The sequence below is a fragment of the Buceros rhinoceros genome, unplaced genomic scaffold (genome assembly GCF_000710305.1).
Source record: "Buceros rhinoceros silvestris isolate BGI_N320 unplaced genomic scaffold, ASM71030v1 scaffold2401, whole genome shotgun sequence".
NCBI classification, from domain to species: domain Eukaryota; kingdom Metazoa; phylum Chordata; class Aves; order Bucerotiformes; family Bucerotidae; genus Buceros; species Buceros rhinoceros.
In genome coordinates, this window is record NW_010394637.1 from 8,770 (window position 1) to 22,482 (window position 13,713).

Consider the following 13,713-nt stretch of genomic DNA (forward strand, 5'->3'; position numbering starts at 1 on the left):
TCGGTGCAATTGTAATTGTGGTCACTGTGTTCAAGCAGAATGGAAGTATTGTAGCTTCTGATAAAAATGTCAGTCATAGTTAACTTAAACAGAAGTCAAGGGTTTTTTTGAAGGGTAAGCAATAATGATTTTGATTTTTTTGTTTTTCATTTTTTAAACGTGATAACAGTGATTTACTTTTTTCTTAAACACTTTATAGGTGACCCATCTCAATCAAAGCCAAAGCAGGTTTCTAAACATGAGGCATCTTCTCCAAGTGCACTGAGAACGTCATTTGAGATGGCCACTAGTATGCGGATGAGCCAGTCTGTTCCTTTACCCTGCCGTGGACCTAAGAGATCTTCTGGGCAATCCAAACAAATAGACCTTCCTGGGAAAAGAAGACACACTGCCATGAGCATGGACACAGACAGTTCAAATCAATCTGAAGTATCAAGTTTGAATGATCCTGCTTTTAGCAGATCATCTGCAAAATGCAAAAATAGGAGGCCTGACTTCGTAAAAAATATCCTTTTAAAGTCTACTTCTGGTGATGTTCTGCAACTAATGGAGACTGTTACTCTACCTAGACATGATTCTACTTTTCCAGAGGAATACCTCAACTCAAGCAATGTAAATGAGAAAAGGAATTGCTCCTCTGTAGATTTGTCATCCTCATATTCTGCACACAGTCCTGGTAAAAATAACCACATTTCTGTTGTAGATACCAAAGAGAATCAATTGCAGGTGGCTAACTCATGCTTTTTCTTGGAAACGTCCCCTCCTTTTTCTCAGGAAAAAAGTACTGTGTTGCCTTCAGTCCACCACTTAGCACAAACAAAAGGTGTGAAATCTCCTCTCCAGAAGGCTGGCTTATCTCAGGTGTTGGATGCTAGGAAAGAACAAGATGAGAAAAGACCAGAAAGACACGCACACAATAAAGCTTACAGTATTCAGTCCAGCAACAGTTTTTCAAAAACAAAAGACAAGACTTGTTCAGTGGAAGGTTCTGGGAAAATAACACTCTTGGAAAAGCCTGTTAAAAGTGTTCCCTGTTCATTGTCTTCTAAAGAAGGGTGCATGGACAGTGGCCATATGTCTTCACAGCCCTCAGGAGAGTTAGAAGTTGAAAGCACCTGTACAGACAAGTCCAAGTTGAATGGAAAATCAAAAAGCATCTTCGATAGTGAAGATGAGAGTTTGGAATGCAGTCTAGATGTCAGTGACAACAGTGATGAAGAAGTATTTGTGTCACTGCAAGAAATTCTCTCTTCAAGTCCCAAGCCACAGGCAGCAACTCTGAAAGAATCTTGTCTTGACAGCTTTTGTCAGGACACTGTGACTCCATTACTGAAGCTTCATGTAAGTGATGATAAAATCAAAAGAAGTGTCTCATCAGCTTTGTTATGTTGCATTTCTTATATTTTTTCCTGTATACATAATGCTGTAATACTCAGAGTTATTTGCCTGCAAAAGTGGTTACATAGCTTAAGGGTACTATGCTGTACAGTGCAATGTACTGTAGAAGGTCTGAGAAGGAGCGTGCTTGTTACGTGCTTGTCCTTGGAGTGCCTGAAAGTAGGTTTGTGCAGCCAGACTGCGTTAGCCACGTGCCTTTCGGTGGCTTTTAGGATTCTGGTTTTGCCTTTTTTTCCCCTTAAAGAAAAAGGCTTGAGGCTACATTTAAAAGATATATAGGATCTAATGTTTTCCTTTTCCTGACCAGGTAGGATTTTTATGAGTTGGAGTTAACTAGAGGAAATTGATGTAGACATTGAGAGATCTGTGTGCCAGACTCCAGTCAGATACCCTTGTCACTGTCTGTGATTGTTAGAAATCTGTGTACAAGTTCATGATCTGTAAGTGTGGTATTTTCTTTGAGGTTGAATTTCATGGAAACTGGAAGTATTTCAGAAGGGATTTTAAAAAGGTGAATGACTTCTGCTCACAAGGAACAGATGAAGTGTTTGAATCTCAGTTTACAGGATATTACAGTGATTAATTAATTGTGTTTTTAGAAGTTAGCCTATTTGTTCAATAACAGCTTGTCAAATAAGTAGTGGTTTTGAAGTTTTATTGTAAAATAATGTCTTACTTAGGAAGGTCTTGCAACGGGACTGAGTGTGGCATTCATGCCCAAGCTGGTACAGGTTGGAAATGGCTGCATTTAAATAAAAAGATTTAGTACTGAGTCTGGCTGGGCTGTAGTTAATTTTCTTCCTAACAGCTATATGGTGCTGTCCATTTTGGACAAAATCAGTTGTTGGTAAGAGACCAGTCTTCTGGCTGTTGTGGAGCAGTACTTGCACAGCATCAAGGCTTTCTTTTCTTCCTACTCTGCTCCTGCAGTGAGTAGACTGGAGTGGACACAAGTTGGGAGGGGACAGCGCTTGGGTGGCTGACTCCAAATGACCAAAGGAATGTATTCCTTGCCACGAAGTGTCATGCTCAGCACGCAAAACCAGGCAGGGGCAGTTGGTCTGTTATGCAGCCGTTACCCGTAGCCTAGCTGGATGTACTCCTGCTTGTGGGAGGTGCTGAGTGATTGCCTTTGCATCACTTTGTCTTCTCCCTTATCCACTCTTCCTTCACTTGCTGAACTGGCTTTATCTCAACCCACGAGTTTTTTTTGCTTTTGTTCTTAATCCCCTGCACCACTGGACAGGGAAACAAAGAAGCTGTGTGGTCCTTAGCTGCTGCCTGGGGTCAGCCCACTGCTGTTTTCTACAGTAGAAAACAAACAGCAGAATACCTGTATGAATACTTTTGTCCTCCTCCCATTTTTCTGTCTCTGAAGTGGTTTATTTGTTGACTGAGTTACTATCTCTAGAGGCAGATGTTGAAAGGCTGTCAAGGGTTAGGGCTGGACTATGACGAATGCTGTCTATTAACTGCGCTCCTTTCCCAGAGGGGAAGAGAAAAGAAATAAGGGAGACAGACTTAGGGATTGGAAAAGAGAACTAAAACTGCTTTAATGAAAATAACAATAAAATTAAATATATACAAATAGATACAAAACCAATACTGAACCCAACCCATGGCAACCACGTCACTGTCACCACTGATGCTGTGGGCAGGCACTGGGGAAGGCCCAGTCTGGACTCAGCAGCAGATAGGAACTGCATTCAGGAGTGCACAGATTGGGATCGAAGGCAGAGTCCCCCTCAGACACCAACCATTGCAGAAGAGAGCTTGACCCTTGTGATCCCTTCATATACCAAATACAAACTATATAGGATGGAACAGCTTGTTGTTCAGTGTAGGGTCACCTGTCCTGTCCCCTCCTCCTCACAGGTGCAACCTCATACTTAGAGCACCCCCCAACACAGTGCACAAGGTTTAGCAGTAACCTTGGTCTTCACAAGAGTAAGCATAAGTGAGAGCCTTTCTCCATCCCAGTACCTGGTGGTAACTGTAAACATCAAGCTCTGTCACTTCTAGCAGCAAGCACTGTCTGCAAAAATATGCCATTCACTTCAGAAAGTGCAGTTAGTTAGAGACTGAGCTGAAAAGTGAAATCAATGAACAGAATAGGTTCTGTTCTAACTCAAACCGGGACAAGAGCCATAATTACTTTTTCTGTCCTTAGGATTCACTATGCAAACATGTTATAGATCAGACAGCTGACTGAACATGAGCCTGCAGTGTGCCTAAGCAGCCAAATAAGCTAGTGCCATCCTGGCTTGTATCAGCACTAGTGTGGCCAGCAGCAGGAGGGAAGGGATTGTCCCCCTGTACGCAGCTCTGATGAGGCCACACCTTAAATACGGTGTCCAGTTTTGGGCCTCTCGCTACTAGAAGGACCTTGAGGTGCTGGAGTGCATTCAGAGAAGGGCAACAAAGCTGGTGAAGGGTCTGGAGAGCAAGTCTTAAGAGGAGCAGCTGAGGGAACTGGGATTGTTTAGCCTGGAGAAACGGAGACTCAGGGGAGACCTGTATCGCTCTCTACAACTACGTGAAAGGAGGTTGTGGGGAGGTGGGGGTCGGTCTCTTCTCCCATGTTATGAGTGACAGGATGAGAGGGAATGGCCTTAAGTTGTGTCAGGGGAAATTTAGATTAGATATCAGGAAAAATTTCTTTACAGAGAGGGTTGTGAAGCATTGGAACAGGCTGCCCAGGGAGGTGGTGGATTCTCCATCGCTGGAGGTGTTTAAAAGCTGTGTGGATCTGGTGCTGAGGGACGTGGTTTAGGGACCCTGGCAGTGCAGGACGAGTGGTTGGACTTGAGGATCTTAAAGGTCACTTCCAACCAGATGATTCTATGTATTCCACAATCTTAGCCACCATGTCTGTGTAATTAATGGTTGAGACTGAGAAAAAGATACAGCCTAGGTTAAATGTTTGTGGAACATGTATGTGACTGCAACGTTCAGCCTGTCCTGTTTCTGCATGATTAATGGCCAAGTAAGACAAAACAGTTAAGAAGTGTCACAAAATATCCATGACCATGGTTTTTGTGTCTACTGGCATTCTTCTCTTGTCTTGTAAGAAGGGGCATGTGTACACATTGGAATAAAGTCCCGATTCCTCAGTTGTTCAACAGGCATTTTAGACATATTAACCAGATATATGTTGAGAGGTCTTCAGCTTTCCCACAAGATTTCCCACACAAAGACATGCCGCTTGTTAGATTTGAAAGGTATCTCTGAATAACGAAAATTCATGCTGTATTAGCTGGGTTTTTTATTAGCAAGTGGACACTTCTTTAACTAACGTCGGTTACCTTTGGGTAGCAGAAAATCCTCAGTGAGAAGGTAAGCTTTTATGGAATTGGGTCCTCAGAAAATTGAGGACCTCATAGGAGGAAGCGTTGTCACTAGTAATAGAGTCTTACAGTTTCAGAAGGTGGTGTCAGGAGGGCACTGTTTGTCCAAAGAACTGAATTATGGCTAGAAAAATTTTTCAAATCTGCTACTAGCTAAATAAAACACTCACTGCTGAAGAACTAATTTTGCTGGCAGTTAAGACTTTCTTTGGTTTTTTAATTCTATTTATTAGCGTCTGAATTTCGGTTTGTATTAGGATTTTGTTTGGAAGCTTTGTTCTGTCTGATGATTTTGGAGGTAATTTAGCAAACAGTGGTGCTTTGGCCCCTATGGCCTACTGAAAGTAACAAAGGTACTGAGTAATTATTGGAGTTTCTTGTTTCATTCATGAGAATGGGGATTCCCAGGGTCTCTGTGGATGGTAATAGTAAAGCTGTGAGGTAAAAGGCTTCTGATGTTAATGCTCTTTATGAAGGTTAGCTGGAGGGAAGAGCAAGGAGAGAAGCAGGGATCCATCATGAAGCACAGTTATTTCTAAATTAATCACTGGTACAGATTTGACCATTATATAAAATTGTCAAGGGACTGAGAAACCTAAACCGTTAACTGTCCGTTTTTCAGGGTCTCCTTTGAGTTTTTATGTCCAGATAAAATAACATTAAAGTTGGAAGAGGTTTCTATTTTGATAGTGTTTATTGTTTAATGCTGAATGACTTGATAGCTTATGGTATTTTTTTTTTCATCTCTTACTATTTCATTTACAGCTTTCTAAGCCTCCTGTTGTTAGCCAGGTGTCATATGTGAACAGCTTAGAACATCTCTTGAAGGAGAAGGAAGAATCTAAAAGGTTTGTTCCTTAAAGCTGCTTTGAAAAATTTGAGATGGAGTTGTAGAATCTTAGATTTACCTTGTCTCCCCAAAACTGATGGAGTTTGGGTAGCAGCAAGCTCAGCTTTGCGGGCTGATGCCACCAACATACATCTGACAGGGCCTACAAGTGTGACTTAACCGTAAAAGCTGATTGACAGGCTCCTTCCAAGCAATAAGGAGTGATTTGTGATACATGTGTCTAAAGCCAGACTGAATTTCCTGATGCCTTTGTTATAGGTCAATGAGCCAGCTAGCAGCTGCTGGCCAGGCATGGAGTAGAAATATTTATGTAGACTGACTGTACTAGTTTCTTCAAAGGCATTTGTAGCTCAGTTTTAGCTTCCAGACTTGTGTAGACGCTTGGTATCTAAATAGTTACACAGTTCAGTGAAACGAGCTAACGAGTGCTCTTGCAAGAGATCTTCTGAGTAGAAAGTATAATGTGGTATATGTACTAATGGCGAGTGGTGGTGATGGGTGTGTAAGTGTGGTAAATGATTGGATTAAAGAATCTGAGACACGTAACTATGGGCTGTCTGACTATGGAGTAGTGATCATTCCCATCACTAATACTACTCAACAAATAAAATAAAAGTACAGGGGTTTTATTTTTTTTTTAAAAAGGAAAAGATAAAAACCAACCAGAAATTAAAAATTTTGCTCAATTACAAAAGTTCTGTCGGAAGTTGGTTGGTTGTACTTATCTCTGACAAACTAGTGATTGATTGTGCTGTTGGAAATTCATCAGGTTTTGGGAAGCATCCACTTCATGTCTTAGAACAGCCAGGAGCTTGGCTTTTACACAGATACAGTGTCTTGAATGCTTTTTTTGTGTAATTGGCTCCTGATTCCTGGGTTCACACCCAGAGCTTAAGTTTTGTTGTCTTCTGTTATAAATACTAAATGGTGATGGTATATTCGGGTGCTACTTTTATTTCAGGGTAGACGAACTAGAAAAGCAGTTACAGGAAGACATAGAAGAAACAGAGACTGATTCTTCAGATGGAGTTGGTGAGGAGAATGCCAGTGGAGATGAAGATCTCTCAGAAGAACACAGGTCCTTCTAACTCCAAAACCAATTAAATCTAGCCTTTTTTTCAATCCCTTTCTCTTTCCATCAGTTGTTGTTACTATGTTTAATGTGAACCATTTTTGCTGTCTTTCAGGGTTGGGTGATTTTCTGGGGTATTACTGTGTTTTAACATTTTAGCTTTCACATAGGGCCGATGTTTTCATCTGAAAATAACTGTCTCAATGTTTAAATTCATAAAAGCAATTCTGAATTTTACAGGGCATTTATAAAGAGATTTTCAGTAATAGCTCATGCCATACCTGACTCCCATCCCGGAGAAGATATATTTGATTTATCAGCCTGTGGGAAAATCTTCAATCAATGTAACCTTGACTTGAGGAATTTTCACTTCATCCCTCAAAATCCCATAGAAAAGCTCCTTCTTAGGTAAGAATATCCTCTTCGCTCTGTTGTGTTTACTTGTAGGATTTCCTTCAATGTTAGCAGTTTTTAAGATAAAATACTGTCTCTGCTTGCAAATGAGCTCTGTCTCACTGGTAGGCAAAACTGACTCCCTTTTCCTGGAATTCTCCTTTCCAGGTTAGCTTTACAGAACAGTGAATTGTTACTTGAAACTTCTTTCTCTCCTCTTCTGGAATTCTTGAAAAACCTCTTAAACGAGACATAAGGGAAAAAAAATAGATGTTCTGGCCTCTTCCATATTTCTTCTGCTCTGGGCTGTCATTAATAATCTGAGCACTTTGTGAAAGACAAGTGCAGAAGTAAAACGTTATAATGAACAAAAGCCTAGCTATCGCAAGACAGAAAGAGGACCTTTGTGGTGAACCGATTTGTGACCTACTAATGCCGCACTCTGTCTGCTGGAAGACTTTTAACTGGTTTTGTCCTGAATGGGCCTGGGGCTTAGGGCTCCCCCTAACGAGGACTGCAGAAAGTCACGATTTCTGACATCCGTTAGATTCAGTCGCTGAGCTAGCAGTGTGTGTGTGAATTAACTGCTCTGTAACTCCTAGGGATCTGTGCTCTAAGTTTATGAGGCTGTCAGGCTACATGTAGCTGGATGAATTCTTGCCTAATACCACAAGTGCAGATCCTGAAAAACTCTTATTTCAGTTGGCATTTTATTGCAAGCTGGCATCAGTGAAACAGAATTCGTTTTATCTTAAAAGCTTTTGTATGCATGTGAATGTGCTATTGTGGGGGTGAAGAGGAGGCGAGTGGCTTTTCCTCAGGAAGTGATGTTCGTGATACACTCCTTTGCCTTCAGGTCTCTCCATTAATGTTTTGGAGATCGCGAGGATATAATCTTCAAAAGTATCTTGTTAATCAGTGATTGGAGGAATGAGAATTAAACAAATCATCCCTCGCAGTAGGCAATTATGATTTAATTGCTTATGCATTCTGGCACATGGATGTTTTGCTAGCCACTTGCTTAGTCAGACAGGTAGAGGGATGAAGTCAGGACACAGATCTCTTAACATAGCTAACTGTTTTAGTAGATACTGAGAATAGAGGAAACTAAAGAAGGGAATCTGGATATGGTTAATTCAGCTGCCTAAGACATTCCTGACTTTCTAAAGCAAACTAAATCTAAAATAACTAGTAATAAAACTGACATTTTCTATTCTTCCAACAGCTATTTTTTGCACCTCACAAATTTGCACAGTGAAGTTAGACTGTTTGATTTTAATTGCTTTAGTTTGCCTCCAGATTCTTTATTTAGAAGATCATTCTGAAAATTTCAAACAAAGTTTTTTTCTAAAAGTGTTGGTAAAGGTCATTGGACAGTAAAAAAATCTTAGGGATCTCACTGAGCACAGCAGCCTGTGTAGACAGGCATAATGGTTCATAGTACAATAGTGTAAATCAGTGTTTGTTTGGAGCTATCTTTCTCTAATAATACAAATGTTTCCATATTATATAGTATGGCATTCTGGATAAAAAGATAGTTGTTCTAAATAAGCAGTAACGTTTAATTACTGTAGTATTTCATATAGGTAAGAGCATAAGAATAATGTCTGGTTTGGATATTTGCTGTTGATGATGATCTGAGGAGTGGGAAAGTTCTTAGTCTTTCGTGGTAGTGCTTGTTCAGCCACTAACTGAGTTTTGTTTTTTCCTCTTTCCCCACCCCCACCTTTGTCTTACAGTTCCAGTGTAACACAGCAGCTTTCTCTAGCTAGTAATGGTTTACTTAGTTCTGTTCAGAGTTGTATCCCGTGTCCCACACCAATTCTAAAGTGGCTTTTCCAGGTAAGACTATACTACTCATGCAGTTATATTCTGTCAAGGTATAATACTCTTCCTGGAAGTCAGCTGTAGCAGGAATAATCAGAACAAGTTTGCAAATCTATTGCATTAGGTTAACAACTTCAAAAAAAGGGAAAAAAAGAAAAAATCTTTCTTCCTGGGTTCCGATTTGATCTCAGTCTGAAATACTTTGTCACTAGGGGTAAAACACTAGGGATAGCTTTTTCTCCATGCTTTCTGAGTGACTGCAAAGCTGCACATCCCTGTTAACCCTCATATGCATTTGGAAAGGGCACAGTATGTGCTAGGTAAGAAGAGACTTGAGGATATCGTAGCGTGGGCCAAATCACAAGCACATGTTAATCTTACCTCCTTCCATCCTTAAAACAAAAGGTACATGCAGCAGTATGCAGAAGTACCATTTCTACGTATATTGCCTTCTAAATCATCAGACACACCTGTGTGGTCAGGTAATTTTCATTTGGAAAAGGTCAATGTGTGTTATGGCTCAGGAGCATTCTCAAAAGAAACATGGTGGCTGTTTGCTTTCCAGGTGTCTGTGTCTAAATCCCCAGGAATTTACGTTGTTCTCTTACAAAAATGCCCCTCTCCAATCTACATTCTCTTGTTTACCACTTTCTAACAGTGCCTGAAACAAAAAAAGAAAGTGGTCCTCCTGTGAATTGCAGTCTGAGTCTGCTGACTGGCTTTCTGCTTTTGCTGAAAGGGAAATGCTTTGCTCCCCCATGTCCTTTCCTCCAGCCAGTAAAAAATTGCCTTCCACCCGTTCTGTGAGCCCTAGTGTTCCTCTAATAAGGAGGAAGCGTGAGAACTTAACTCACTTAGAGCAGGAAATTGTTCAGTACTTGGGGGAGAAAAAAGAGGTTTTTTGCTGGGCTAGTGAAATGTTCTAGGAAACCTGAACTGTACTTCATAGTCATGCTTTTGTAGTTCAGAGTTCTATCAAAAACTAAGAATTCATCCTTTCTGTTTAGTATTGTGTATATTCAACTTGCCCACGACTGGAAAAGGTTGTAGTTAACTCTGTTTCCCCTGCTCCTAATCAAGGAGTTCAACTGGATCACAGATGCAAGTGGGTTCCAAAGAGATATGTGTTACTTTCCATTCTCCTACCTTCTTAGGAACCAGCAAATTCAACGTGGGGTTATAGCATTCTGATATTGCAAACAGTTAATTTTACAGTATTCATAGCATCTGTGCACTGCTTGAAATAATCAATATTCACAATATTTTGTTCTCTTTGGTGTAGTTTGGTTTAGAGGGTTTTGGACTCATGGGTTTTTTTCTGTTACTGTTTCTTATTTTACAAAAGAGTTGAGATTGTGGGGTGGGTTTTTTTCCCCAATTAAAAGAAAACTAATGCTGTCATGCAACTTGGTGTTTGACATGTAGCTTCCTTTCTTCTCTCAGATGATGTCTATTCATCCCGTCTGTAGTGTTTCCACCCAGATTTTAGACAGATTGATGGAGATAACACTGAAAGATGGTGAGTATTTGAAGGATGGAAAACTGATCACCTGAATGAAGGCATTTCTCTTCTGTTAAGTATAGAAAGGTATCAGGGAGGAGGTAAAAGGCACCGACTTGGTTCTGTGATTCTGACAGGAATTTAGGCTCTTCTGTTACATACCGTACAGATGCTAGGACTTGATCTTCACTGAGTGTGTGCAAGCTGTACCACAGGACATGGTCCTGGCATGTATTTGCAAAGGAGTGCATCAAGTACAGACTCTTTTAAATGCAATTCTGTTGTTTCACAAATAGAACTGACCTATTGCCCAGTCTGGTCAAAAGTTTACTCTTCTTTCCATCCTTTACTTTGGAAGATACAGACATTCATTTCACAGCTTACAGACTACAAAAAGGTTTTCATGTAGCCATACCCAGTATGTAGCACTGCATAATTTGCTTCCCAGATAAATGGGTAAAGGAAAAGAATCATATCTGCACAAAACCACTTTCAAGGATCTGCTTCCCACTGCTGCCCAGGTCTTCTGTGTTTTGCCTGCCTTCATCTATACGCTGAAATACTTCTCGAGGACAAGTTCCTTCATGTTTTCCATGTCTTCACTTTATTCAGATCCATCAAAAGTCTCTTAATTCATGTAAGACTGCCAGTTAACATTGTTAAAGTAATGCGATTCTCTTGAACTACTTAATCAGGTCTGCCCTTGAAATGGTATCCCATATTTTGCATCTTGTTTGAAACCAGACTGTGAGCTTTTATGGGAGGGAGTGGGGCTCCTTTATTTTGTGCTTTGCTGGCATTAAGCTTGATTCTGAAAGAGCAGTTTGAGCTGATAGATGAGCATTCAAAGAGTTAAAGCTGGGACAGATCCCAGCAGATCTCTGACCTCGGAGCAGGATCAGATAGTCTCCAGTTGCTCCTGGAAAGCTGTCTAACCACTTTAATATTGCCAACTGTGGAGTCTAAACCATTCTGAGACATTCTGTTCTGGTGCCTAAGGATGCATCTTTTTTATTGTTGTTTTTTTACTGAATTGAATATTGAGATCTGAACCTGCAGTGTCTTGAGTGTTATGTTCCATTATATTTTTTCTGTTTGTTTTCTTAAAAACTTGGCTCTAAGACACGAAATTGACCCAATTTGGAATTCTAGTGACTTCTGTCATTGTTTGGAAAACACAGCGTCTAGCTGGTTGTTACCTTGGTAGTTTAGTGTCCTGTGGAGAATCCTCTGTATGGTTTGCAGGTTTTTAGATACAGGTTGTCATATAAACCATCCCTTTTTACAATGAGCGTTGCTCCTTATTTCTATCAAATAAGTGAACTGAATCTGTTTAGCACTGCTGTTCTAGAAATCTTGCCTGTTTTCAAATCTTCCTTAGCTCCACTTCCAGTCCCACTATGATAACACCCTGTACCTACACAGAATAGTAATTTGTGTCCTCTTAAAAGTAAATATTGCCTCCTTGCTTATTCAGCTGTTTGTGATGAAAGATTGCTGTGAGGGAAAGTGGGTGGAACTTCAAAGTAATTCGCCTGTTACGTAGGCAAGATGTTTCTCTACTGTGTTAGACTACGTTTTTCTGCTCATCGTTCTGAAAATAAGCATATCATTCGATGTGCTAACTCTTCTGAAATGAGAAGTTCTGGTAGAATTGATGCAGACTGCTGAGCTTATTTGTTTTCCTTAAAAGGAAGTAATGTTAAGAATTAAATTTAAAACTAATCCATTCCATGTCCTCTACTTGCAGCTTCCATCAGTGATGAGCAGTCTAAGCCATGGATTCCTTCTCTAGCTGATGTGTCAGCTGTTTTTGTCAATATGGGCGTGGCGTTTAGATCTCTCTTTCCACTGCAGCATCTTCAGCCCAGCTTTAACGAGTGTGATATTTTGTAAGTGTTTTCCTTTTGATATTTATTGCTTAGATGCTGTGAAAGCAAGCCTTGTGCTTAGAATGTATAATCGGAAGGTTCCCCTTTATTTCCTCTCCTTTCCGTGAAGCCATACTCTTTAAATTCTCAGCTCAGGTCTTAATAAAATAAGCCAGAACCTCAAACAATCCTGCAAGGTAAGGATTCAGCAAACCAGAGCATTGTCCTTCACCTTCCTAATGGAGGTTTACAAGACTTGCTGCCTAAATAGCTGGGCAGAATTGTAAGTAATCGGTTACGAGTTGCGGTGCAAGCTCTGTAACTGAGGGTTGTTGTGATGTGAAAACATTTTGAAACATGCAGGGGTTTATTTTCAGTTTTATGCAAATAAGCCTTTATGGGGTTTTAAATTGTTGATTTATTGCTCAGATTATGGTCTCTTTTTTTAGAAGTCAGATGCAAGAAACAGTGACTGAACAACAACCAAGAGGAGACCTCACCTCTGCCAGTCCAGCCTTCTCCAGCCTACCAAAACACAATTTAACTAATGTGATTAAGGTGAGAAGACTCTAGTTAGTGTGGCAGCTGATTTTGTGGGCTATTTTTTTGAGGGTGGCGATGGTGGGTGGTGGTTGTTTCGTTTTGTTTTTTAGCAAAAGCCTTTGTGTCTTGATCTAGTCCTGGGCATGTTTTGTGAGTAGATGCTATGCTGGGGTTTCAGCTCCGCATTCAGCAGAGATTATTGCAGGCTTGTTGCAAATTTCAGAGTTTCCTCACTTCCATTGGCTTCACTCACAGCTGCAGAGTTCTGCCATCTGCCTTTCCCGGCTGTGGCACTTTATCAAAACGTCTTTGCTTTCTTGAGTAGGAGAAACTATCCATTTCTGTGTTCCAGTGGAAATGGGGAGTTGATGTTGCTTCAGTGTGTTAGTGCAGCTCTGAGGTATGTGATCAGTCCCTGGGCAGCACAAGGTGAATGAGGTGGGTGCTCGTGGAGGGCAGGCAGAGCTGTGACTGACTCTTCTGAGCAAGTGAGCTGTTAGATCCTTGCACTATGTCCTGTGAGACCACAGGCTGGTCGTATGTCACAGGCTAGTTCGCTGTGATTAAGGGTTGTTTGGTGAAAATATTGACTTTATAACTGACTTCCGAGTTCCTTGTGGAAGTATTTGAATCCTCCTAACAATTTCTTTAGTGTGTTTTAACTATAAAATCACTTAGTTCAAGAGGAAGCACTTGGAGCATCTCCACTAGACACAGAATACACATCCTTTGATTAATTTGTGTTCTTACTTATGCACACATCCCACATTGTAAGTAACCCATGTGATAATAGTTGAGTGGGGAAAAATCTCTTGGTTTATGTTTTCAGTATTGCTTGTGTATTTAGAAAGTCTGTCAGTCTTTCATACAGTTAGATGAGGATTATCTGTGCAATGGAGAAAGATCATTCC

The 13,713-nt window shown here is 40.5% G+C and overlaps 1 protein-coding gene across 1 annotated transcript in view; it reads left to right on the forward strand.

Moving 5' to 3' along the window:
* Positions 1–1,059: 1,059 nt before the first annotated feature.
* Positions 1,060–13,713, forward strand: part of LOC104501462 (protein FAM178A-like) — a 20,370-nt gene continuing 7,716 nt past the window's right edge. Inside the window, exons 1-7 of the mRNA XM_010145274.1 lie at positions 1,060–1,341; positions 5,511–5,593; positions 6,557–6,673; positions 8,800–8,902; positions 10,331–10,406; positions 12,139–12,280; positions 12,709–12,817. Coding sequence (XP_010143576.1) covers positions 1,060–1,341; positions 5,511–5,593; positions 6,557–6,673; positions 8,800–8,902; positions 10,331–10,406; positions 12,139–12,280; positions 12,709–12,817 — 912 coding nt within the window. The remainder of the gene's footprint in view (positions 1,342–5,510; positions 5,594–6,556; positions 6,674–8,799; positions 8,903–10,330; positions 10,407–12,138; positions 12,281–12,708; positions 12,818–13,713) is intronic.